Here is a 24533-nt window from a genome sequence, read left to right as displayed (position 1 = left end):
CTATGGCACTTTCGTGCTCATACAGGCTCTCACATGTTGTTCTGGTTACTCAGTCTGTTTTGCTCACCATCAGCCTGTTCAACAGTGACTGGTGTGCAGTCCCCACTTGCTTCTCATAAACGTTATTTTTACACACACCACCAGTTTCTCGTATAGTACCTTAATCACTCATTCAGTCTTACAGTGGTTTTCTGCCACCCAGCCACGATTTCTCACATAGGCACAACGTCAAGTATGCGGTTACAACTTCCACTCTCTCAACACATGGCTTCACAAACGAACGTGCACAATCACAGCTTTCCATAGTTTTCTCTTTTTCACACACCTGGTTACCAATCCACAGTCTCTACCACTGTTTCGGACACACACCACTATGCTCTCTCGCTCTCGCGATCAATCTCACACCCTCACCACCTTTCACACAGAGCCACGCCTTTGCACACAGTTACTCCCAATGGCTTTAGGGGGGAAAAAATGCCAGCGGCCTCCAGCATCACCTTTAAAAATATATATTTACAGGAACAATTCCCCATTCTCTGGGACTCTTAGAAAAAAAAGATCCATTTTTGGGGAAGTAAAACAAACAGTTGGAGACAGGTGTAGCACCGTCCCCCAAATCACCAACCCCCAGGTCCCCAGGCCCAGGCTGGGCCGGTGCTGATGGGAGGTGAACCCAGGAGTCCTTTGAACCCGCCCTTCTCCAGCCTGGAATTCACACAGGACAGGCTTTATATCCCTCATTCCTCCCTCCCAACTCCAGGGACACTTAAAGGGTCCTTTGTACCCGCCCGCAGGAAATTGGGGGGCTGGGAGGGAGAGAGCTGAAAATACACGTTTGGTATCAAAAATAAACACTTGGGGGCGGCAGGAAGACCTCCCCCCAAAATCCCTTCCTTCCCACCCACCCTATCTGATATAGGAAGAGATGCCTCCCTCTCCCCTATTGAAAAGCCCTGTTTAAAAATAGATTATACTATCAAAATGGCAGGGGGTGGGGGACAGGGAGACCTGGAGTACTGGTGGGAGGGGCCCCCCAGACGGGGACCACTCCCCAAAAAAACCCTCCATTGGGAGGTAACAGGCAGGACCCCAGGAACTTGGCAGACACAGGAATGGCTTCTCAGGGGAAGAAGAAAAGGGGCAATTCCTCCCCGGCCAAAAAAGGTGGTTGAAAGAGGACAAGCTGTCTGAGAGAAAGGCCGGGGAGGTGGAAATTCCCATTCCCAAGGGTGTGAGTCTTCCTTGGCCGAAACTCCCAAACCTTTAAAACGGCAAAACTTCTTCCTGGACCCTTGGGGAGGGCCAGGAATAATAAACTACAGCAATCTAGCTTTTCTACCCACACCCCAAAATGGAGACAGGGCTCCCTCAGCTCCCCAAGGGCAGCCTGAGAAATAAATAAAGAAAGTTCCTTCTCAAGCCAGACCCCAACTGTCTCATCTTGGGGAAAAAATGTGGAGATGGGGGAGATGCCCTCGCCAATCCCCCCCCCCCCGCAAAGAGTTGGGCCAGGCTCCTCCCAGTGGCCTTCAAAAAATAAATAAATAAACCGTCCCCACCACTGCAGTAGGGACGTGTAAGAGCGGCCACTGGGGGACTGACCAAGAAGAGAGAAGTTGTATGTTTTCTGTGGAAGGGTTACTGAGAGATCCTTTTTCCTAAGAATCCCCACCCAACCACGACCACAGCACGAGTCTGTCAGCTGAACTATGTTTCTCCTTGAGACGGCTGGCTGAAGAGAAGTGCAGGGCATGGATGGAGTGACCCCAGAAAGGGGTGGTGGCGGCGGTGGTGACAGTCATGGCTTCTGGGGCCCTGGGGAGAGCACCACGGGGGTTGAGAGGCCATCCACGCTGATGGAAGGGATGTGCACCTGGGCGCTGCCACTGGACGGAAACTGGGGACAGAAATAGGGAGAGGTCATGGATCAGGACCGTGCTAGGGTCTCTCACCCTTTCCGAGATGGGGGGAGCTGATCCTACCTGGAAGGAGAGCTTGGCCGGGCTACGGGGTGCAATGGGACTCAGGGTGCTCCAGAAGTGAATGCTGGGGGGCAGCGAGCTGGGCGTCAGCAGCACCGGGGTCTGTGGGGAAGGGGTGGTCAGGGCGCAAGTGAGCAAGAGGGCAGGTGTGGGAAAACCAAAGGAACTTGGTTCCAGCCCCGCCGGATTTCCCACTCGTACTTCTGAGATCACTCCTCAAAAGTGCACAGGCCTAGACCATAGCTACTAAGGCCACGCCTGTGACAGCTCTCCAGCTTTACACAGACAACCCCTCCTAACTCCTGAGGGCCCACCCCAGCCTCATTGGGCAAGACCACCTACAAGACCCCACCCACATGCCGCTTTCAAACCTCACCATCCCAGTAGCTCAGGGTCAACTTCCAACTCTTAACCCCCACCTGCATACCTCACAGGAAACCCGCTAAGCAAATCCCGGACCCCAAAGCCCCGCTTAGGTTCCTCAAGCTATGCTCCAACCCAGAAACGGTTCCTGCAGAAAGCCTCTCGGGCCCCTCAGTCCCTGCCCACAGAACTCCCCAGACCTGCCCTTCTTTTGGGGACCCGACCCCTCGGCATTGCAGGCTCGTTCGCCTTGCAGCAATCAAGCCCAGTCTCTCTGCGTAGCCAACCCCACTCGAAGGCTCCACCCTCCCACTCACTCAGAGGTAACCGCATTGGCCCTCGCAGTCAGTCTAACTCCTCCCACCCCCCACCCCGCCCCAATCCCATTCATTCCAGGTGCCAGCCCCGCCCCTTCGAAGGCTCTCACCAATGTGTGCGTAGGTAGCAGGGAAGGCGTCAGCGCTGGGCCGGGCGCCTGCAGACCGGAACCAGTTCCCGATCCTGGAGTCCGTTCGGGTCCCGGCCCACCCAGCAAGCTCGGGCTGAGTGGAAGCTCCAGGTCCCGGGGCTTCCGGCCCTTCTGAGGCTGGGCGATCTCCGTGCTGGAAGTTGTGGAAGCCGCAAGGCCGCCCACCGGCGCCGCAGTTTCCATAACGACCGCAGGCAGCCGGGCTGGCACGCCCTCCGCGGGAGGGGCTTCTGGCTCGGCCTTGGGCTCAAAGGGCTCGGCCTTGACGGCTTCCAGGGCAAACCCCGCCTCCCCAGTGGCTGAGGCTTCTAACTCTTCCTTGGGCTCTTCCACTTTGACCTCTGGGGGCAGTGGCCGGCCCAACCCAGGCTCCATATTTGGCTCTTCGGATTTAAGGTTTGGGGCCTCGGGTGGGGTCAGGATGACCTGGGAGAGGAACAAGTGCAGAGGGGGTGCCTAAAGATTGCTGAGGTAGTGAAGCCAATTATTTCCCTTGGAAAGCGGGACCTGGTAATGGGAGCAGGTCCTCCAACAAGACGTGGGACTTTGCCAAGGAAGTGGGGCTCCTTCTGGAGTAGGTCCTCCTATCTGGGGGCAGGGGAGGGGTGAGACACCTGATAGCGGCACAGCTGCCTTTAGGGGCGGGACACCAGGAGATACCGCCCCCATTCACGAAAGCAGTGGTTCTCAGAAATTTGCTTTATGGACCAGCAGCATACGCCTCATCTGGAAACTTGTTAAAAATGCAAACTCTCTCAGACCCATCCACAGACCCACATAAACAGACATTCTGGGGGGTGGCCCCCCGAAATCCGTGGCTTAAAAAGCCCTCCAGGTGCTTTCTGATGAGTGCTAGAGGTGTGAGAACCAGTGCATTAAGCAAACACATTCAGGACAACTACTACATGTTGGGTGTGCTACTAATTGTCGTGTGCTTAATTTCCTTCTTCCTTCCCAGGCTTTGCATAGCTTTCCTCCCCATCCCTTTCTCCAAGGGGACTTCTGTGTCCCTCCTTCCACTATATCTCCTTTAATAGGACGTTTATGTCCCCCCTCCTCCCAGCCCCCCTCCTCGTTTGGGAATTGTACATCCCTCCTCTTGCTGACTTTCCATACTCTAGTCCTTACCTGCAGAGGCGGGCCGGCCTCCTCAGCCTCCAGGCAGGCCTCCAAGGGGCTTGGGCTGGTGCTCCTGCCCCCCGAGGGGGGCACTGCTGCTCCTGCAGGGGTGGTGTTGGGGAGCACTGTGGAAGGCCGAGGATGAGAGGGCGGCTGTGGCTGCGGCTGCAGGGACTGGATGGTGAAGGTGGAATAGAGGCCCGAGCGCATGTAATCGTTCCGGCTGCTGCGTGCCAAGCCGCCCGGGCCTGCCACTCCTGCACCCCTGGGTGTGCCTGCCTTCCCAGAGGCAGTGTCCCCGGGGACAGCGTGTACAGCTGTGGTGCCCACATTTGCCACAGTGGAGGTGACAGACACCTCAGGCTGGGGCGGGCAGTCCTCAGTGGAGCACCCCGCGACCTCAGGGTAGGACACAAACTTGTAGACGAACTTCTGGCCACTCACTTTGCGGATGATGTTCTGGGAAGGGGGAGACAGGATAGAGGGTCTTAGAAGAAAGGGCCAGGGAGGGTGTGGATGGTGAGGGGGTGAAGGGGTGTGTCTCCTATAGGGCCTTTCTTTCCTCGTGCCCCTCTCCTGTCCTTTTACATATACACCGTCCCACCTCACTGTCCGCCTCCCCATAGGTTCCCCCTCCCAGCTTCTTTCACAGCTCGCCCATCTCTCAATCTGGGGTCTCCTCCCTTCTCCTCCCGTTTCTACCGCTCTCCCCCAACCTGATTCCCCTCTCTGTATTCTCCCCCAGCTTCTCCTCCTTTTCTGTCCCCACCCCCCGGCATAATCCTTCCTTTAGTCTAATGCCCTTCTCCCCTCCACATCTCCTTCCTGTCCATCCCCCTCCAAGTCTCCCTCTGTCACACTCTCTTCATCTCCATCTGTCCAATTCCCCCACCCCCACCTCAGGTACACACAGCCACACCCATGGGCTCCTCTCCACACTGGGGCCCACGGAGGGGAGTAGATCCAGGAGCAGGCTTTCCTCCTGGCTCCAGGAACCAGGAGTGTCTGTGGGCTAACAGGGCCAGGCCCTGGGGCTGGCTGCCAGGACAGTTTTGGAGTCTAGTTTATGCAGTAAGACAGGAAAATGAAGTCACTGCTAATAAATGTTGGAAGAGACTAAACGAATGTAGAAGAATGTGGTGATGAATTGTTAATAAACATGAATTATTACAGGATTATTTAAAGCTCTTGACACAGACGTGGAACAGGGCAAGGTCATCAGGGAGGACAGGATGAGGAGCCTCATTCTTAATACTGTTGGGGAGGTTTAAGCTGAGGCAATTGGAAAATGAAGTCACCGATAGCAACTAACAAGAATTTAAACTACTGGTATAAATATTGGGAGAATCTTAAGGCTGGCTTGGGTGGGTCACAGAGCACGTTTGGGGTATTTCAGGACAGGTCTGGAGGGTCTCAGGGATATTCTGGTGGTCTCAGAGCACACAGTGAGGCAGCCTCATTATTAATATTGTTTTGCAGGTTTGAGCTGAAGGATTAAAATATAAAAATGGAATAAATGCTATAAATGAGTTAAGGGTGTGCACCACAGGTCCAGGGCTGTTCTGGGGGACAAGAGGCATCTGGAGGGCACTAGAGCACCCTGGGGACATCTTAAGTGTCGTCCATGTATCTCACAGGGTGGGTTTGTGTTTCTCAGAAAAGGGATGAAAAGGGAGATTCATTAGTATTGTTTTGGAAGTTTCAAAGGGGGTTGAAAGGAAGGGGAATTGGATGAAGGCAGTCAAAAGGTACACACTTTGAGTTATAAGAAAAGTAAGTACTAGGGATGTAATGTACAACATGATAAATATGATCCACACTGCTGCATGTTATATATGAAAGTTGTTAAGAGGGTAAATCCTAAGAGTTCTCAGCACAATATTTTTTCTTCCTTTCTCTTTTATTTTGCATCTATATGAGATGATGGACGTTCACTGAACTTATCGTGATGAACATTTCTTGCTGTGTGTAAGTCAAATCGCTATACTGTCACCTTAAACTTATACAGTGCTGTGTGTCAATTATATCACAATAAAACTGGAAGAAGAAAAATATTGTTTTGGAAGTTTCAGGTAAAGAAATAAGAAACTGACGGGACTTCCCTGGTGGTCCAGTGGTTAAGACTCCACGCTCCCAATGCAGGGGGCCTGGGCTCGACCCCTGGCCAGGGAACTAGATCCCGCATGCCACAGCTAAGAGCCCACATGCCACAACTGAAGATCCCACGTGCTGCAACTAAAGATCCCCCACACAGCAACAAAGATCCTGCATGCCACAACTAAGACCCGGTGCAGGTTTCTTAAAAGTAAATAAATAAATATTTAAAAAAAAAGAAATAAGAAACTGAAATAACTGGTATAAATATGGGGGGGGTATCTAGCACTGGTTTGGGAGTCTGAAAGGATAAGATAAGGAAAATGTACAATTTTAGCTATAGGAATAAGATGATAAATTAAAATAATTGATATAAATATTGGAGTGGACCAGTGTTGCTCTGGGAATACAAGAGGATGGGGTGTGGGGCAGGCATTATACATGTTGTTTTGGAGGTCTCAGCTAACGGAGTAAGAGATCAAAAGAACTGATAGAAACGTCGAGGGTCCTGGAGAATGAGGTAAGGAAAGGTTAGTATAATGCTGTCATGGAGGCTTTGATTCTAAGAATAAGGATGTTCTAGAATTCTTATTCTGGGATAAGAGCAGATTATGAAATAACTGGGGGAGCCCAGGACTGGCCCAGGATGAGGAAGAGTCATTACTAATAGACTTTTCAAAAGTTTTGGCCAGAGGAATAAGGCAAGAAGATGAAACGTCATGCGGGGCATGGTACGACAGCAGGACTCTGGGGATCTCAGAGAGTGGAGTGAGTAGGGGGTCAGTGTTAATGGTGCTATGAAGGTTTTAGTCGAAGCTAAAATAAAATACAAGAAAATAAAACAACTGAGATAAATGCTTAGGGGCGCCCACGTTTGTGTAAGAGTACCAGAGGATGGCGTAAGAAACGGTAAATTTTAATATCGTTTTCAAAGTTAGAGCTCTATCAATTTAGGCAAGAAAATGACATAACTGATTTAAATGTTTGGCACAGGCCGGGGGGTGGGGTTCCTGGCCCCAGTCTCAGACACCTTACCTTATCATAGTAGTACCGCAAGGCCCGGCTGAGCTTGTCATAATTCATGTTGGTTTTATTCTTGCGCAGCCCCCAGAGCCGGGCCACCTCCTCAGCATCCACCAGCTTGAACTCACCGCCATCCCGGGAGGTCCAGGAGATGATGTGGCCATTGCCTTGCTCTCTCAACAGCTGCAGCAGAAACTGCCACAGCGTCACAGAAGGGTCCATTGCTGGGCGAGCGCTCACGCCATCCCAGGGGTACCTGGAGGGCAGAAAGCTCAGAGCTGAGAGGTTGCAGACACAGGAAGGGGAAGAGGTCAGCAGGAGGTGGATTCCTTTCTTGCCATCTTGCCTCCACCTCTGTCCCCAACTGCCACCACCATTCCCTGAACGCCCTCAGCCTGGCTTTGGACGACTCCTGTAATGAGATGAGACTCCTGGGGATGCTAGGATAGCGTGAATGTCTTCTGCGTGTGGGACAAACGTGAACCTCTGGGGGCCAGAGGGCAGACTGTGATACACAGAATAATGCCCCTCACCCAAAGATGTCACATCCTAATTTCTGGAACCTGTGAGTATATTATGTTACCTGGCAAAAAGAACTTTGCAGGTGAATTTAAGGTTATGGGCCTTAAGCTAGAGACTACTTGGGTGAGCTCAATCTCATCACATGAACTTTTTTTGTGGTTACAATATACCCTTGTTGCTTATTTATTTTATACAAATCCTACAACCTCAAGGAATTGAATTCTGCCAACAACCTAAACGAACAGGAAATGGATCATCCCCTGGAGCTTCTGGAAAGGAATACAGCCCTGCCAACACCTGGATTTTAGGCTGGTGAGACCTGTGCTGGCCTTCTGACCTCCAGAACTCTAAGAGAATAATTTGTTTTAAGCAGTTAAAAGTTTGTTATAATTTGTTACAGCACGAATAGAAAACTAGAATAAGGCCCCTCACCTGAACATTTTCATTTGCATCTTCTACCACATCAAATATTAAGTTTTCCAGGAGGTTCCTTCTGCCAGCTCCTCGCAAAGGCTGTCCACTTCATGCTGGGTTCCCTTCCTCTGCCTAGAAGTCTTCTCCATCGTTCAGTTCCCAGCCCCAAGGGCCTTGCCTTTATGAAAATTCCTGACACTGAATGTCTGCTCTCTTCTGTCTCTCTACCCCACGCTCCTCTGACCGTCTCTGTCCCTCTGTGCTCTCCTTCTTGACAACAGCAATAATGAACATTTATTGAGTGCTAAATACATGCCAGGCATTGTACCAATCAGAGGCAATATGGCCTACTGGACAATCAGCCCCTCCAGGGCCAGACCGCCAGGGCTGGAATCCTGGTTCTGCTCCTTATTAGCAGTGTGACACTGGGCACGTTCTTTAACCTCTTGTGCCTCAATTTTCCCATCTGTAAAATAGGGATAATAATAATACCACCTAGCTCATAGGGTTATCGTACAGATTAAATATACTATGCCTGGGGTATGATAAGCTCTTATGAAATATTAGTTTCTAATTTGTTCGTAATTCCTCAACTGCTATGCCAAAACCTGATCTGAAACAAAATAAGGCCTTTTGTGGTCTTCACTGATCCTCACTTGGTGTGACTGTTCATACACCTATCTTGCTGCAGAAATCTGAATGTGGCTGATTACAGAGCCCACTAAGGGTGTTATGTAACATCTTGTATGTATACCTTGTCACCTTTCTAAAATCTGAAAAATTCAAAATTGTGAAACACATCTGGCCCCAAGGGTTTTAGATAAGGGCATGTAGACCTGGATTGCTATTTTTATAGCTATTGACTCATTTCTCTCTCATCACAACTTTGGGAAATAGGTACTCTTATTATCTCTAATTTACAGATGAGAAAGCAGAGGCACAAAATGTCTAAATGACATGTACAGGCCACACCGCCCTAAGCGGCAGAGCCAGGATTTGGACGCAGGCAGCCAAGTTCCAGGTGTCTGATCTTTTCAACCATTAGACTAAACTGCCCCTTGCACTGACTGCTCCCTCAGCATGTCGAGCAGAGAACAGGACCCTCCTGGCGCCCCCACCCACCCCATAACTGCTCCCTTTGCTGAGTGTGAATTGGAAATAAACATGAGGTTCCTTTTCCTTAAGGAATGAGCTTTCATCAATCAACTGTTCACCCAGCTGTTGGGACTGTTGGGTTAAGAATAAGACCTTCCAAATCGGAAGGTTTCGAAGAACCTCCCTCTATTATTTATAGCTTGAGTCTTTAATCTGTAATGAAATACAGTCTGATCCTCTTATGCCTGAGCTGTTTCGAAGTTCATTCTGCAGACACAATTTTAGGCAATTATGTAAGTCACAAGGCCACGAAGTGTCCAGATCAGAGTCCCATCATCAGAGACCTTGCTGGGTTTATTTGGAAGGCCTGTTTGTTTCAGAGGCACAAAGAGACCAGTGTGACTCCTGGTGGCGACAACAGGCAGTTTTACCAGTTCCTCTTTCGGTAACCACACAATCTTTTACTTAAGGTGAAACCTGACGGTTGGCCTCAAGCCTCAGCAGCGCATGGGGTTTTGTATTTTGTTTATTATCACGTCTCCCACGTGACCCCTAATAAGAGTTCTAGTCATATGCCTCACTCAGATGTGTTTACTTCTCTTCATTTCGTTCATTTAGCAAGCATTTTTGGAGGGCCTACTGTGGGCCAGGTGCTGGGGATACAGCAGTGAATACAACAGTCAAAAATCCCTGCTCTGGCGGAATTCACATTTTAGTGGGGAAGACAGACAAGAAACAAGATAAACAAGAATATGTCAGATGGTGATAAGAGCTCCGGGGCGGTGGGGGGGGGGAACGAAGCAGGGAAGGAGTTGTTATTTTTGAAAGGGTAGTCAGGGGAGGGTAGTCACGAGGAGGTGATATTTGAGGAAAGACCTAAGAGAGGTGAAGGCATCAGGTCTGTGACAACCTGGGGAGCAGCCATCCAGGCAGAGGAAATAGCCAGGGTGAAAAGCACTGAGGCTGGAGAGCCTGTCAGGTCAGAGGAAGGGAAAGGAGTCTGGCGTGGTCGGAGAGAAGGCAGTGACGGGAAAGTAGCAGGAGGTGAGAACAGAGGGGCAGCAGGGGCCAGACTGAGTAAGGCTTTTTCGGGCCCTGGAAGGGCTTTGACATTGACTCTGAGTGAGACAGGAGGCATGAGAAGGCTGTGAATAGAGGGGTGACAGCCTGTGATTTGGATTTTAACAGGATCCCTCTGGCTGTTGTGAGGAGAACCAACTGTACGGGCTGAAGAGGCTACTGCAATAGTCCACGTTAAGAGATGGTGGTGGCAGCAGGGGAACTGGCGAGAAGTGGCTGAGTTCTGGATAAAATCTGAAGACAGAGCGAACAGGATTTGTTGGCAGATAGGATGGGGGTGGTGTGGGGTGAGAGAGGTGCCAAAGGTGATTCTAGGTTTGTGGCCTGATCACCTGAGATGGCAACACTGCGGGAGAGCAGGTTTTGAGGGGAGATCAGGAGGTCAGTTTTGGAGACGGTCAGTCTCGGAGGCCCTGTGAGATACCTACGTGTATGCCAGGAATACTACTACTAATCTAAACAATAGGAACCAGTCACAGAGCCCTTACTGTGTACTGCAGACCGTTTTAGTCACTTAACTCATTCAATCCTCAAACCAACACTATGGGTGGGCATTATTATTACCCTCCCGTTTTCCAGATGAGGAAATGGAGGCACAGAGAAGTTAAGTAACTTGCCTAAGGTCACAAAGCTGGAAGCTAGCAGAGCCAGGGTTCAAACCCAGGCAGTTTGGCACTAGGCAGTGATCCTGGACACCTTGCTCCACCAGCTCTCTATAGAGCAGAACAGAAGGGTAAGATCCTACAGGGGGACAGGGATGCTATTTTACACAGGGTGAGCAGGGAGGGCTTCCCTGAGGAAGTGACATTTAAGCAGAGATGTGAAGGAGGGGAGACAACAGGCCATGCTGACACCTGTGGGAAGGGTACTTCAAGCACAGGGAACAGTGTGCACAAAGGCTCGGAGGTGGGCCCAAGCTTGGCATGGGCACCCTGAGTTAATCCAGTTCCCATCTCTGAAAATATGGATGTGCTGTTCTCCCCGCCAGGAGTGACCTTCTCCCTTCCCCAGACATGACGAACCCTTTATTACACACATCATCAAGTTCTGGTATCTCCCCGGCAGAATTAATTCTTCCTCTGTGTGATCCAATGTGCCAAATAAGCTGTCTGTCCTTGCAAATGGGTTCTTCTCTCTGGGTCTCCAGCCTCGTACTCCTGTCCTGTTCTAGCTGTGTGACCTTGAGCGAGTTACTCAACCTCTCTGGCTCTGTTTCTGTACCTGTAAAATGGGGGATGTGTCACACTCAAAGTAAAGTATCTGCAAGATACACTTACTCTCAAAGGCCTTTGTGAGGATTAAAGGTCAGTATATGTAAAGGACCTTGAAAAGTTATCTCTGGGACACAGCGGACACTGAAATGTTACAATTAGCTGGCGTGATAGTCTTCTCCCTCCCCAGCCCCTCCCGCACAATCTTATGTATCAGCATGGCCTCACCATCTGGCTCCCACCACCTTTCTGACCTTGCCTCCTACCTCTCCCTCCACTCTGCTCCAGCCACTCTGGCCTCCTTCATGGCCCTTGAACATGCCAGGCACGTCCCACCTCAGGGCCTTTGCACCGGCTGTTCCTTCTGCCTGGTACACTCTTTCCCTAGGCATTATGGCTCCCTTCCTGAACTGCTTCAGGCCTTAATTCAAGAAGCACCTTCTAAGTGAGGCCTGCCCTGTGCCTAAGATTTCAACCACCCTGATACTCTATTCCTACCTTCCCTACTTCACTTTTCCTCCTTAGCACTCGTCTAACATGCTAACTAAGTAGACTTATTTATTTATATAGTCGGCACTCTTAGCAAATGTCTGCTCCACAAAGGCAGGAATTTCTGCCTGTTTTGTTCCCTCCCATATCCCCAGTGCCTAGAATGCCTGGTGCTCTGTGTTTATTGAATGAACAGTCCCGACTAACCAGCCTCTTTTAACTAGCTCTTCATCTCCATCTGCCCCCCACCCTGATTTGTCTGATATTATATTTTCCCCATTCATTCGTGCAATAAATTCTTATCAAGTACTGGATAAGAGTTTTAGGTGCTAGAGACCCAGCAGTGAATAAGCAGACAAAGAGTCCCTCATGGGACTCCCATTCTAACGGGGAAAGACAATAAATATGACAAACTGGTAAAATATACAGTGTGCCTGACAGTGATAAAGGGCAAAGACACAAATAAAGCGGAGAAGGGGTCTAAGCCCTGCTGGCTGTGCAGGTTCAGATGGTCAGGGACGGGTTGACATTTGAACAGAGCCCTGAAAGGATCCACACAGAGAGGGGGGTAGAGTGTTCTGGGCAGAAAAAATAGCCAAGGCAAAGGCCCCAAGGCTGGGTTGTACCTGGTGTTTTTGAGGATGAGTTAGGAGGCCAATGTGGCTGGAACAGAGTTGGGGGGGGGCGGCGCATAGGAGGTAAGGCCAGAGAAGTTACTTGTTTTATTAACTCACAGGTATTCTTTATTTACATTGGAGGGTGTTCTAATTCTGATTCCCCCATTTAACCAGTGAGGAAAGAGGTGCAGAGAGAAAGTGGTTAAACCACTAAGGTCACATAGCTGCTGGAATTGGGGGTGGATGGGTGCTGAGACGAGGTGTGGAATGGAGACAGCTCTGCAGGCAGAGGGAACAGCAAAAACAAAAGCATGAAGATGGGAACTAATTTGGTTTTTAAGGAGTGGGGCCTCGTGTGAGGTGAGATGAAGTGAGAGAGGAAAGCCTCAAAAATTATCCTAGGGCTTCCCTGGTGGCGCAGTGGTTGAGAGTCCGCCTGCCGATGCAGGGGACAGGGGTTTGTGCCCCGGTTCGGGAAGATCCCACATGCCGCGGAGCGGCTGGGCCCGTGAGCCATGGCCGCTGAGCCTGCGCGTCTGGAGCCTGTGCTCCGCAACGGGAGAGGCCACAACAGTGAGAGGCCCGCGTACCGCAAAAAAAAAAAAAAAAAAAGTTATCCTATGTTCTGAGGGGCAACCTAACCTGGTACCTACTGATCACCTCTGTGTAAGGTATTTAACCTCCCTATGCCAAACTTCCCTCAGTACCTAGCTCATGGGGTGGATTAAATGAGCTCATTAACATACAGCGTTTTGCCTGGTACACAGTAGGTGCTCAATAAGTGTTAGCTCCTATTGGCATTATCACTATCACTAATGTATTCATTTACTGGAGGGAGGCAGGATGTCTTAGTGGTTAAGAGTGTGTATGAGAGGATGTGTTCTAGAGTAAAAAAGTCCTGGGTTCAACAAGCACACAGGCTGATCTACTATTAAGAAGGAGGGAGGGTGGCAGGGAAGGCCACAGACTGATCCACCACAAGGAAAGGAGGGGGGAAATAAAAGCACACAGGCTGACCCTCCTGGAGGGATTACAAAGCACTGGACTCACAGGAGGGTATACTGGAGGGGTGTGAATGCAGCAAGCACATGGGTGGCAGGAAGGCCAATGAACAGATCCACTGCAAAGGTGTGTGCGTGTGTGTGTGTGTGTAAAGGCTCACCTTATTCACTAGGGGCAAGGAGAGCAGAAAAGCACATTGACTCCTGCACAATAGTGGAGAGGAGAAAAGCCACCCCATAGACTGATTAAAAGGAGAGGGGGACAAGGCCATGGACTGGGCTACTGAAAATGGGGAGATACAAAGCACTAAACTGACCCACTATTAAAAGGAAGGGAGAAGCCCAAGGACTGGACTGACAGTCTACAAAAATGGGAGGACAGGGCAATGGGCTGATAAGCAGGAGGACGTGAAAACAAACATGTAGACTGATCCGCTGTAAAATGGTGTGTGTGTGTGTGTGTGAGAGAGAGAGAGAGAGAGAGAGATAAAGAAGCCATGGGCTGATGCATCGGGGGATTGGAGGCAGGAATACAAATTCACAGATTAACTCACTGTTGGGGGGGGTACAACGCTACGGATTGACTCACTACAGAAACAGTAGGGATGAAAAAACAAGGCCACAGACGGGGCCCCTGAAAGTTGAGGACAGGAGAATACAAACACTCAGATGCACCTACTGTCAAGGAGGTGGACATTGCCAGAGACTGGTTCCCTATAAGCGGGGATCTGGGGCAAGACCACGGCCGAGTCTACTGTAAGGTGGGGTGGGGAGACATACAAGCAGGCAGACCGACCCATTATAAAACAGTAAGGGGGGTTAAGCCACGGGGCAAAGGGCCAAAGGGAGGGGACAATGGCACAGGTAGGTCCACCAGCCGAGGTGGTGGTGGTGGGGAGTCGAACACCAGCAGGCCACGGGACAAGCCACATCCCCCCGCGCGGGGGCGGGAAGGATACGTAGGGTCACGGACCGGGCCCTCCACCCTCCAGGCCCCGGGCTCACCTGTGTGTAGCGCAGCGGTGGTGTTGGCAGCTCCGGGGGGCGGGGGCTCCATGCGCGGCCCCACCGCCCCCCAGGCCCAGGCTCCGAGGCGGTGGTGGCGGCGGCGGTGGCGGTGGCAGCACCTAGAAGCCGCCCCTGCGTTTCCCCACTGCTCACGTGGGCCCGTGAAGGAGGAGCCGAACGTTCCGCTGCTCGCTGATTAGCCAAAGAACCGTGGATCGACGGCGCGACTTCCAGGGCTGGGGAGGCGGGCCTTGTTCCACAGAGCTATGTTGTGATTGGTCCGAGGGGAACTGATGGAACGCAGATGGCCGCCTGGGTTCCGAGGGGGCGTGCTCAGCCCCGCCGGTGCTCCACGCTGATTGGTTCAAGACAGATGGATACGCCATGGGCGACAGATAAGGTTCGGGGGACGCCTGCCTCGCACTGATTGGCCTATATGGGGTTGATGGAACACAGCCAGCGTCCGAGGATAGGGGTGGTTAGGCCCTGCTTTCTGCTGATTGGCGGCCGAGGGACTCTTAGACAGCTGCCAGAACCCCTAAGGGGGCGGTGCCAAACCCTACGCAGCTCAGCGGAAGCGGGACTTGTATAGAAGTACACAGGCGTAGCAGCCCGCAGGGAGGAGGTCTGGCCAGGGTTCTGCGTAGGCGGGCAGGGTAACTCTGTAGTGATTGGCTAGAAAAGACAAATTTAGAACCGAGCGGCTGCCAGACAAGCGAAGGAGTGTTGAGTGGCGGAAACTAAATGCCTACGAGGGCGGGTCGAGCTGCAGCCAGTAATAAAGCAGTGGAATCAGGCTCTGCATCGATTGGCGGAAGCTGGACTCAACCTAGAATAGGGGCTGGACCAGGGAGGGCGGGATCAGCCCTAGACCCATTGCTGGAAGCTGGAACTATCGATAATCAGAAGCTGGGGCAAGGCCAAGGTTGGGCCTAGACGGGCGTGGGTGTAATTTAAGGTACCTGAGAAATGATTGGGGTGTGGGAGAAGGGTAAACCCTAGGGCCAGGAGTGAAAGGCTGCCCTGGGGAACAAACCTCCACCCTGAATCGGCCCATTCTCTAAGGTAATTCAGAGTATTGTACAGGAAAAGAAATGGAAGGGTCAGGTGGGGGCCCAGGTTGTCAAGGCGATGGTATAGAGGGCAAAGCAGAAAGTCAAGTGGCACATTCTGCCAGGGGACAGGCTGAAGACGGGACTTCAGTGGTTTTTAAAGTTTCCACACAGACTGGATCTCTGGGCCTCCTAGTAACTTTGTGCTTTAGAAACAGGGCACTTTCGCAAACAGCAGGGGTTAAGGGGGGAAAGAAGGGCCAATATGACTCAAAGACATTCAGGCTCTTTAATGTCAGGGGAGGTAGGAAGAAGTCAATGGTGAGGCTCCGGGAAATTCTGCAGGCCTTGTAGTTCTCTAAGCCCCTGAAAAAGAGAACAGAAAAGACTGAACGGAGCCTGGGTCCAGGCCCCACCCCAGGCTTGCTCAGAACTCCCTTCCCTCCGAGCCAGCTCGGCTCCAATTTGACTGCAGTTTAGAGGGAAAGAAGGTACTTCCCATCTCTGGCTCTCTCTTCCTCAGGTCACTGCCCTAAACATTTGGAGATAGAGTCTGGGAATGGGGTGAGTTGCTCTCACCTCTAGCAACATGTGGATATGGGCCTTGATATTCATGGAGTCCTTGGTGAGGCTGTCGCTGAGCCTGGAGAAAAGAAACAAGAAAGGGCAAAGTGGGCCCCACTTATGATCATGAGGATGATGCTTCCTCATCATTTCAGGAACTACCTACATCCTGGATGACTTCCACATGGCAGGTGGTAGGACATCCTATTACCTGGCCTGCTCCTATGCAGAGATGCCTGGCTGCCATCTGGATGGCACAGATTCAGAGACATTTATTGAACGACTACTCTATGCCGGGTCGTTTTAGGTACTGGGGAGATAGCAACAAACACAACAAACAAAAATCTTGGCATCGTGGAGCTCAAATTCTCATTAAGAGGGACAGTGATGGAATAAAACACGGAGTATGTCAGATGGTTATAAGTACAATGAAAAAATTAAATAAGAGAGGATAAGGAGTGCAGGCATGGGGGCTGTAATTCTAATTAGAGTGCTTAGGGATGGCTTAGAGAAGCATTTGAGTAAACACTTAAAATGAAGAGGCGAATCATGTGAATACACGGAGGATGAATGTTCCAGACACAAGGGGCAGCAAATGCAGAGGCTCTGAGGTGGGAGTGTACCTGGCATGTCTGAGGCCAGCCTGGGTAAAGAAGAATAAGCGAAGAGGGGTTGTAGGAGGTGAGGTCACAGAGGGAAGTGGGGGAGACAGATCATGTAAAAGCTGCCAGGCTACGGTAAGGACTCTGGCTTTTACTCTAAGTGAGATGGGAGCCAGGGGATGACTATGATCAGAGAAGGGATGTGAAACAACTAGGGTTTAAGAGGATCCATCTGGCTGCTGTGTGGAGACTGACTAGGGATAAGGACAGCTAGTGTGGAAGAGGAAGCCCAGTGAGGAGGCTATTGAAATAGTCCAGGTGAGAGATGCAGACTCACACCACAGCGGCAGCAGTTGAGGTGATGAGAAATGATTGGATTTGGGATATATTTTGAAGGTAGAGTCAACAGGATTTACCAAAGGAGGATGCTGGGTGCGAGAGAGAGGACTTAAGAAAGACACCAAGGCCTAAGCAACTGGGAAGCTGGACTTGGCCTGAAACCACTCTGGCTCTGGACTGTTGAGTTATGTGAACTAGTCAATTCCTTATATCTATGGCAACTGGGACCAGTCTCACCCAAAAGAATCCTAATTGATACAAAGGATCAAGGAAGGCCTTTCTGAAGAATGAGTAGGAGTTAAACAGTAGGACGGTCTTTTCCACAAAAAGTCCAAGAGGCAGGAAAGAGCTTTTTGAGGAGCTGTCAGGAGACCAGTGTTAGAAATTAAGCAAATGGTGGAAGGAAAGTGGCACAGGATAAGATCCAAGAGGTAGGAAGGGGCTAGATCATGCAGGGTCTTGATATCATGGTAGGAATGTGGATTTTATTGGCTGAGCTATCTGTCAGTGTAGGAGTGTTTTAAAGAAACAAAATACTGTTAATAAAAGTAGAAGGCAACAACATAGGATGTCAAATTGGGAAAAAATAGTATGAACCCATTTATATATCACTATCTCCCAAATTTTTATTTTCAATCCAGCCCTCTCTCCCGAACTCCAGCCTTGGGAGTTTTAACTACATCTTCAGAAAATCTACTTCAGTGTTTAACGAGCACCTCACACTTAACAGGTCCTAGACTGAACTCCTGATCTTCCCCTCCAAATCTGTTCCTCCCTTATCTTCTCCATCTCATAAAATGGCAATTCCATCCTCCTAGTTGCTCAGCCAAAAACCTGGACTCCTCTCTTTTTCTCACACCCCACATCCAATCAAGCATTCTATTTAAAATTGCAACTGCTCCCTTGGAGGCAATGTTTCTAATCTCCAATCCTTGTTGTTCTCTGCAACACTGTCAACCTGTGACATACTACATCCTTTACTTGTTTACTGTCTGTCTTCCCTGACTAGAATGTAAGCTGCGTAAGGGCAGAGATTTGGTCTGCCTTGTTTCCTGCTGTATCCTCAGGAACAAAAACAGTATGTGGCACACAGTAGGCACTCAAATGTACAAGCTTAGTCTATGAAAGGTTTCAACGCTTTAAAAAAAAGGAGAAAAGTATAAAGTTCACCAAATGCTAGTTGTAACACAAAAGGGATATGTTTAACTTATTGCTACTGATTAATATGTAAGGCAGTGTTAATAGTCATATGGTTATTGTTTCTTCTATAATCATGTCTGCTTATGGGTGTGGATGTGTACTCCTTTCTCTGTAATCAGAAAGAATGTACACAGAGACCTGATCCTCCCACTCCTCAAAGAAACAGACTAAGAACAGAAAGGACTGATAGACCATTTTGGTTACATAAAATAACCTGAAAGAAAGTTACTTTATAGTGTGTCCAGAATAACCAAGTATTTTAAAGAAGAGAGCAAGCTACACAGACTCAAATCTTCATCTCCTAGAAAGATTCAATTACTACGGAGTTCTACTAATTATCATAAAGTATTAAGAGATTCACATTTCTCATCACACTAATAGACCAGGTCAGTAAATCAAAGACCAGACAGGGGGCAGGCAATGACAAATACCTCATTTTGGGGAAAGACATCAAGTCTCATAAAATTAAAACCTATTTGAAAGACTCAGGAATCCTGTGACATAACAAGGAAGGCTTTGTCATAAAAAATTGGACTTGGTCTAAATGGCCACCAAGTTCAGAATTGCATCGGCCTATGAAACCAGGTCCCTCGACCAAACTATTCACCAACTGGCCTGATCAGTAAGACTTAGAAATCCCAGTGGGTCTGAGGCTCACTTGGGTCTACGGACACTGAAATCCTGAAAAGGTTTGAAAAGAGAAGAATTACTGAAACCTAAGGGAGGCAACTCTGGAAGAAATGAATGTAGGAATAAAGAGAAATATAACCTAGAAGGAATCTTAGATCGGTGGGGTTCACACTTGTGAGATGTTGTTAATCTAAATGTATTTGCTCAGCGTCCCCTCACTAACTCCTTCTGAGTGAGTGAATGCTCACCATTCTCGGCAGTTCCTCCTAACATGGCAGGCACACTGGTTGCCTTGCCAGGAATGCTCTTCCCCAGACAGCCCTATGGCTTGTTCACTCAACCAAGTGACTCAAATGTCACTTCCTCTGGGAGGCCTTCCCTAGCCACATTTTAGACCTCCCGTCCACACTCCCAATTCCTGTTCCCTGCACAGAACCTTAAATTCAACTGGAGCCCATCCTTTATCCCCACATTACCTCCCCATCACCACCAACAGAGATCTGCTTCAATCCCCACTTAAATCTATTTCCAGCATATGCTTTTAAATTCATTCAACAAGAGTGCCTACTATATGCTATGTGCTATTCTAGTGACTTGGGATATAGAGAAAATCTCTCCCTTTGCAAAGCTTATATCCTAATGCGAGGAGGCAATGAACATTGTAAAGAAGTAAATTACACAGTCAACATTAGGAGGTCATAAGTGCTAGGGAAACAAAGAAAAAGTAGAACAAGGGAGGGGAATCAGGAGTGCCAGGGGGTGCAATTTTAAAGTTAGGTTATAGAAAGCCTCATTGAGGAAGTGACATTTAAGCAAGACTTAAATTGAATAAGGAGAAAGGAAGCAATGCAGGTACCTGGGCAAAGAGTGCTGTAGGCAGAGAGAAGAGCCCCTGCAATCACGCTGAGGTGGGATCATTCTGAGGGTGTTTAAAGAAGCCTGTGAAGGTTAGTGTGGTGAGAGCACAGTGAACGAGCAGGAAAATTAGCAGGAGGTGAAGTCAGAGGTAATTTGTTTTATTGTTTCTGATTTACAGGCTGAGACCTCCAGGATCTGGTCAAAACTGTGCTGATGTGTAATAGTTATAGTCCTTCTAGAAGGTAAGCCTTCAAGGAACCCTTCTGTCTTGTTCCCTGCCGCCTCCCCACCACCAAGCACAGAGCCTGGCACACAGCAGATGCCCAATAAATTATTGTGTGAGTGAACAATACAAAGACCATTTATCAGTGCTTATTATGTTCTACACCTGAGGCTAAGCTTTGCACCCCCACTTTCCTCAGCCCTAGCCCTGAGGGGGAGGGGAGATGGGTTCCTAAGTATCATCCCAGGCAGCCATGGGGAAAGGGGGAAGAAGGGTGTTGCAAATGGTGGTGTTTTTTAGGCACTATCCTCATGCAATGGACTTACTCTGTGAGGAGACTGCTCTTACGATCAATGAACCTGAGAGCTTCTGCCAGTGTCAACTCCAGGAAAAAACCATATCCAAGGGCCACAAAGATCCGTGAAGTGTCTGGGCTAAGGAAACAGTGGTTAGAGGAAGCGGGGAAGTCCTTCTCACTGTTTAGCACACCACACAGTTTGAGATTTTTTTTACTCCCCTCTCCCCCGTCTTCCCCAAATTGAAGCTCTGGGTGGGCAGGGATTTTGTCCTATCTTATTTACTGTCACAACTCCAGCACCTAGCAGTGTCGGGTACATAGCAAATACTCAAAAAATTTTTTTTGTTGAATGAAGGAAAGAGGAAGCTGAACCCTGTGGGCTCAGAGGGGCGGGTAGACACTCACACCACTGTGTCAACGAAGAAGTTACAGCCCAAATCCACCTGCATATATAACTCCGAGTGATTAGCTTCCTGTGGGGCCGGGGAAAAAGAGGTAGGGATCAGTGGTCAATTTTTAGGTTAGGTGACAGGTTTTGGTGTGGGGTATCTCCTCTCTTCCCCCTCCTTTGCCCACAAAAAGATGGTACCTAACCCTGGCATCTTTACCTGGAGTCGCTCAATGACATTTCTCAGTTGAAGGTATTTGGCCAGCTGCTCATATACCTTGTCGCGATGGTCCAGCACCTTTCTGATGGGATAAGAGTAAAATGGTGACCAAGAGGAAGCCCTGTCTCTCTTGGAATACCTCATATCATGACCCTCTGAGACTCTCATGTCACCATGCCCTAAAGAGGTGTTTCAGTGCAGAAGTCAAGATTTGAACTCTGGGTCAGACTACTTCGGTTTGAATCCAGGCTTTCCATTTTACTAGCTGTGAGACTTTGGCAAGTGAGTAACCTTTTTGGAACTCAATTTCCCCATCCTTAAAATAGGAATAACGAGTATTACCTCACAGAGTCATTAGAAGGATTAAATGAGTTTACTATAAAGCATTTAGAATAGTGCCTGCCAAACAAGAAGCTCTATATATGTGTTAGCTATTATTTATTAGTATTATTACACTCTACTCCCAATGCCTCCCTCCAATCAGGATACCCCATTCTCATCCTAGAAAAAAATCCTCCATCCCTTTTTGGATGCTCATAATCCTAGACCTGAAAACTCTACGTCCTCCTCAGATTAATAATGATAGGAATAATAATTTTTCATACTCATTGAACCTCTAGTATCCAAGTTAAATCCTTTACAAGGACTGAACACGTTGAAAACTCAAAACCACCACATGAGGAAGGTTGCAGTAACTTCCCCATTTCACAGATGAGAAAACTGAGGCACAGAAACTCGAGGCGAGGTACAACGTGTTCACACGTAAAGCGAAACGGCGAAGCCAGGATTCGAACCTGAAAACTCGCTCGTAACCCTTAAGTGCCATCTGAGCCTGCGCATGCGCGGACACACGCTCCATTAAGACCGCCATGTCTTCCCTCCCCCCACCCCGACACCGTCGCACCCCGGATACCGCCCCTCCTACCCCCTCGAATGGCGCGCGGGGCCGGCTTCTGAACGCCTCACCCACCAATCAGAAGGCTACGCCCTGACTTCGAACGCCCCGCTCACCACGTGCACCGCTCCAAGCGCCCCGCCCCCATTCGCTCACCTCAGGTCCCGCTGCAGCACATCAGAGATGAAAGCCTCATAGCGCAGCACTTTCTCCGCGGTGGCATCCACCGCCCGCCGTTTAGGGGGCGTCGCCATGATGGGCTCCTGAGGGAATGAGGAGGGGGAAGACCACGATAACCACTCAGTTTGCTCTCAAGCACAGTACATCTGCACCCTCTCAACGTTAGGAGTGGGGTCATGCGGCTCAAGCTGGGGGTTCAGCCTTCTGCCCCTCCCAACTCTGGGACCCAGTCACACAGGCACACCCAAACGCGGCCGTTACCTGAGAGCCGCCGGCAAAAAGAAGGGTTGGTAAAAACCTTAGCTTCTGGGTGGCGCGGGTAAATGACGTACAACGAGGGTGCTGGCCAACCAAATAACCAGGTGGTGTGGGGTGGTCCTGAACGGAAGAAAATGCCTGAGAGAAGAGAAGGGCGGGGCTTTACAAAATCCGATGAGATTAAGTAAGGCTGCAGAGGGTGGGAACCGGGACTGAGCGCGGAGCCTATGAGGACTGCGCGTGGTTGGTGGGGGTGGGGTTTAATGGGATTTGGCGGGTTCCAGAGGAGGCGGGACGCACAGGTAGAGAGAGTAAAGCGTTTAGTATTTAAAAGTAGGAGCTTCACAGGGAGATCAGCTCGGTGCTTTGTGACCACCTACAGGGGTGGGATTGGGGTGGGAGGGAGACGCAAGAGGGAGGAGATATGGGGATGTATGTATACCTATAGCTGATTCACTTTGCAGAAACTAACACACCATTGTAAAACAATTATACTCCAATAAAGATGTTGAAAATAAAGAAATAAATAAACAAACAAATAAATAAAGTCCGAGCTTCAGAAGCAGACGGGCTAAAATCGATCCTGGATCTGGTCTGTAAAAAGGAAAGTACATCCTCGTATCGCCCTGGATTTTGATTTTTCACACGGGAAGTTTGGGTTTGACTCCCGATAATGGAAATGACTGTGAGCATTAAAAAAACGTTTTTAAAAGGAGACAGTTTTTCTAAAATGCACCTTTGATGGCTCCAGCTCTGTGGCCCGCAATCTAACTGGGGTTCAAGCAGAGACTGACAATGTACTATGTCTAATCACGTCATTTAATAGGGGCGTCAAATGGGGGGTCGCTGAAGTCCTCTGCTCAAGATAGGTTATCTTGTAGCTGAAATAGTTCCTATGTTTTTATTTAAATGTGTAAGCTTTTTATTAGTTTATTTTTAAGCGCTCAAATTACCGAATGGATTTATTTCCCATGTTAAATTTTCAAATAATAGCATCTAACCCAGTAAGTCCAGGCCTGAGCCTGGAGGAGAACCTGGATGCTGGATCCCCCAAATGATATTCCCACCTGCAGGGCCTAGAGCACCCACCCCTATCAGGGAAGTCTCCCCAGATAATTTGTGGGTTTACGTGTCTTTTAAGCAAGCTTTGTTTCAAATACTCAAAACCTGAGCAAGTCAAGCTTTTCTTTGCCCTTAGAACAAGATGATTGCAAAGGAGATATTGTGAGTTAAAAAATTTTTTTGGTAAATCTTCTCATGTTACATATGGTTACAATTACATTTAGTTTGATCAAAACAGACACTAGGTAGTTAGACAAATATTATCGAGTTAATCTATACCATTTTCTTGTGAAAAAAAGGTATTTCATTTATTATCTTTACTTAACATGGAGAGCACAGAGTTCTGATGAGCTGGAGATGGATTTGTGCAAGTCTATTAGCTTACATTCCCCCCAAAACATTTTTTTTCTTTTAAAAAATGTTTCCAACTTTATTTTTCACATTTCAAACCTACAGAAAAGTGGGCACTGAACACCAATATAGCCTTCACTTAGATTCACCAAATGTTAATATTTGATAGCATTTGTTTTCTCTCGTTTCAGACCATGCAATAATTGTTGACATGGATGCATAGCATTCTGTCTTTTGGATGGCCTCAGATTTTTTTTTTTTTTTTAGATGTTGGGGGTAGGAGTTTATTAATTTTTTTTTTTAAATTATTTATTTCTTTCGTTGCACCAGGTTTTAGCTGCAGCTCCAGGGCTCCTTTAGTTGCAGCTCACCAGCTGCTTAGTTGTGGCATGCGATCCCTTAGTTGCAGCATGCATGTGGGATCTAGTTCCCTGACCAGGGATAGAACCCAGGTCCCCTACATTGGGAGTGCAGAGTCTTACCCACTGCGCCACCAGGGAAGTCCCAGGAGTTTATTAATTTAATTTATTTATTTTTGCTGTGTTGTGTCTTCGTTTCTGTGCGAGGGCTTTCTCTAGTTGTGGCAAGCGGGGGCCACTCTTCATCGCGGTGCGCAGGCGCCTCTCACTATGGCGGACTCTTGTTGCAGAGCACAGGCTCCAGATGCGCAGGCTCAGTAGTTGTGGCTCACGGGCCTAGTTGCTCCGTGGCATGTGGGATCTTCCCATACCAAGGCTCGAACCCGTGTCCCCTGCATTAGCAGGCAGATTCTCAACCACTGCACCACCAGGGAAGCCCTGGCCTCAGATTTTTGATCCAGTCTTCTGTTCCTCGATGTTTGGATGTGTCCAGTTTTTTTTCATTGTTATAATCCAGGATAAGATAACAGTCTTTGCTTTCAAAATTTTGTGTGCAACCATGTTTAT

General features: G+C 49.0%; 2 protein-coding genes across 4 annotated transcripts; both read right to left on the bottom strand.

Annotated features, from left to right (window-relative positions):
* Nucleotides 1-493: 493 nt before the first annotated feature.
* Nucleotides 494-14672, bottom strand: ELK1 (ETS transcription factor ELK1). 2 transcript variants are annotated; one of them, XM_081221938.1, is made up of 7 exons: nucleotides 14485-14672; nucleotides 11198-11382; nucleotides 7063-7306; nucleotides 3943-4392; nucleotides 2773-3240; nucleotides 1983-2084; nucleotides 494-1897 (listed from the first exon to the last, which is right to left on the bottom strand). In XM_081221938.1, the coding sequence occupies exons 2-7, from the start codon at nucleotides 11200-11202 to the stop codon at nucleotides 1799-1801; spliced, it is 1368 nt and encodes a 455-aa protein (XP_081078064.1). In that variant the 5' UTR covers nucleotides 11203-11382; nucleotides 14485-14672; the 3' UTR covers nucleotides 494-1798. The 2 variants fall into 2 exon arrangements, with proteins under 2 accessions (XP_081078064.1, XP_081078065.1); XM_081221939.1 differs by lacking the exon at nucleotides 11198-11382.
* A 1123-nt stretch (nucleotides 14673-15795) lies between these two features.
* UXT (ubiquitously expressed prefoldin like chaperone) lies at nucleotides 15796-22322 on the bottom strand. 2 transcript variants are annotated; one of them, XM_081222000.1, is made up of 7 exons: nucleotides 22198-22322; nucleotides 21913-22019; nucleotides 20862-20943; nucleotides 20659-20726; nucleotides 20282-20389; nucleotides 16119-16182; nucleotides 15796-15905 (listed from the first exon to the last, which is right to left on the bottom strand). In XM_081222000.1, the coding sequence occupies exons 2-7, from the start codon at nucleotides 22008-22010 to the stop codon at nucleotides 15855-15857; spliced, it is 471 nt and encodes a 156-aa protein (XP_081078126.1). In that variant the 5' UTR covers nucleotides 22011-22019; nucleotides 22198-22322; the 3' UTR covers nucleotides 15796-15854. The 2 variants fall into 2 exon arrangements, with proteins under 2 accessions (XP_081078126.1, XP_081078125.1); XM_081221999.1 differs by lacking the exon at nucleotides 15796-15905 and having other exon boundaries at nucleotides 15912-16182; nucleotides 22198-22299.
* Between the last annotated feature and the right edge of the window lie 2211 nt (nucleotides 22323-24533).

The sequence above is a fragment of the Mesoplodon bidens genome, assembly GCF_964165515.1.
Source record: "Mesoplodon bidens genome assembly, chromosome: X".
Lineage (NCBI taxonomy): Eukaryota > Metazoa > Chordata > Mammalia > Artiodactyla > Ziphiidae > Mesoplodon > Mesoplodon bidens.
Note: the sequence above shows the minus strand (reverse complement) of the source record. Positions and strands in the feature narration are given on the sequence as shown.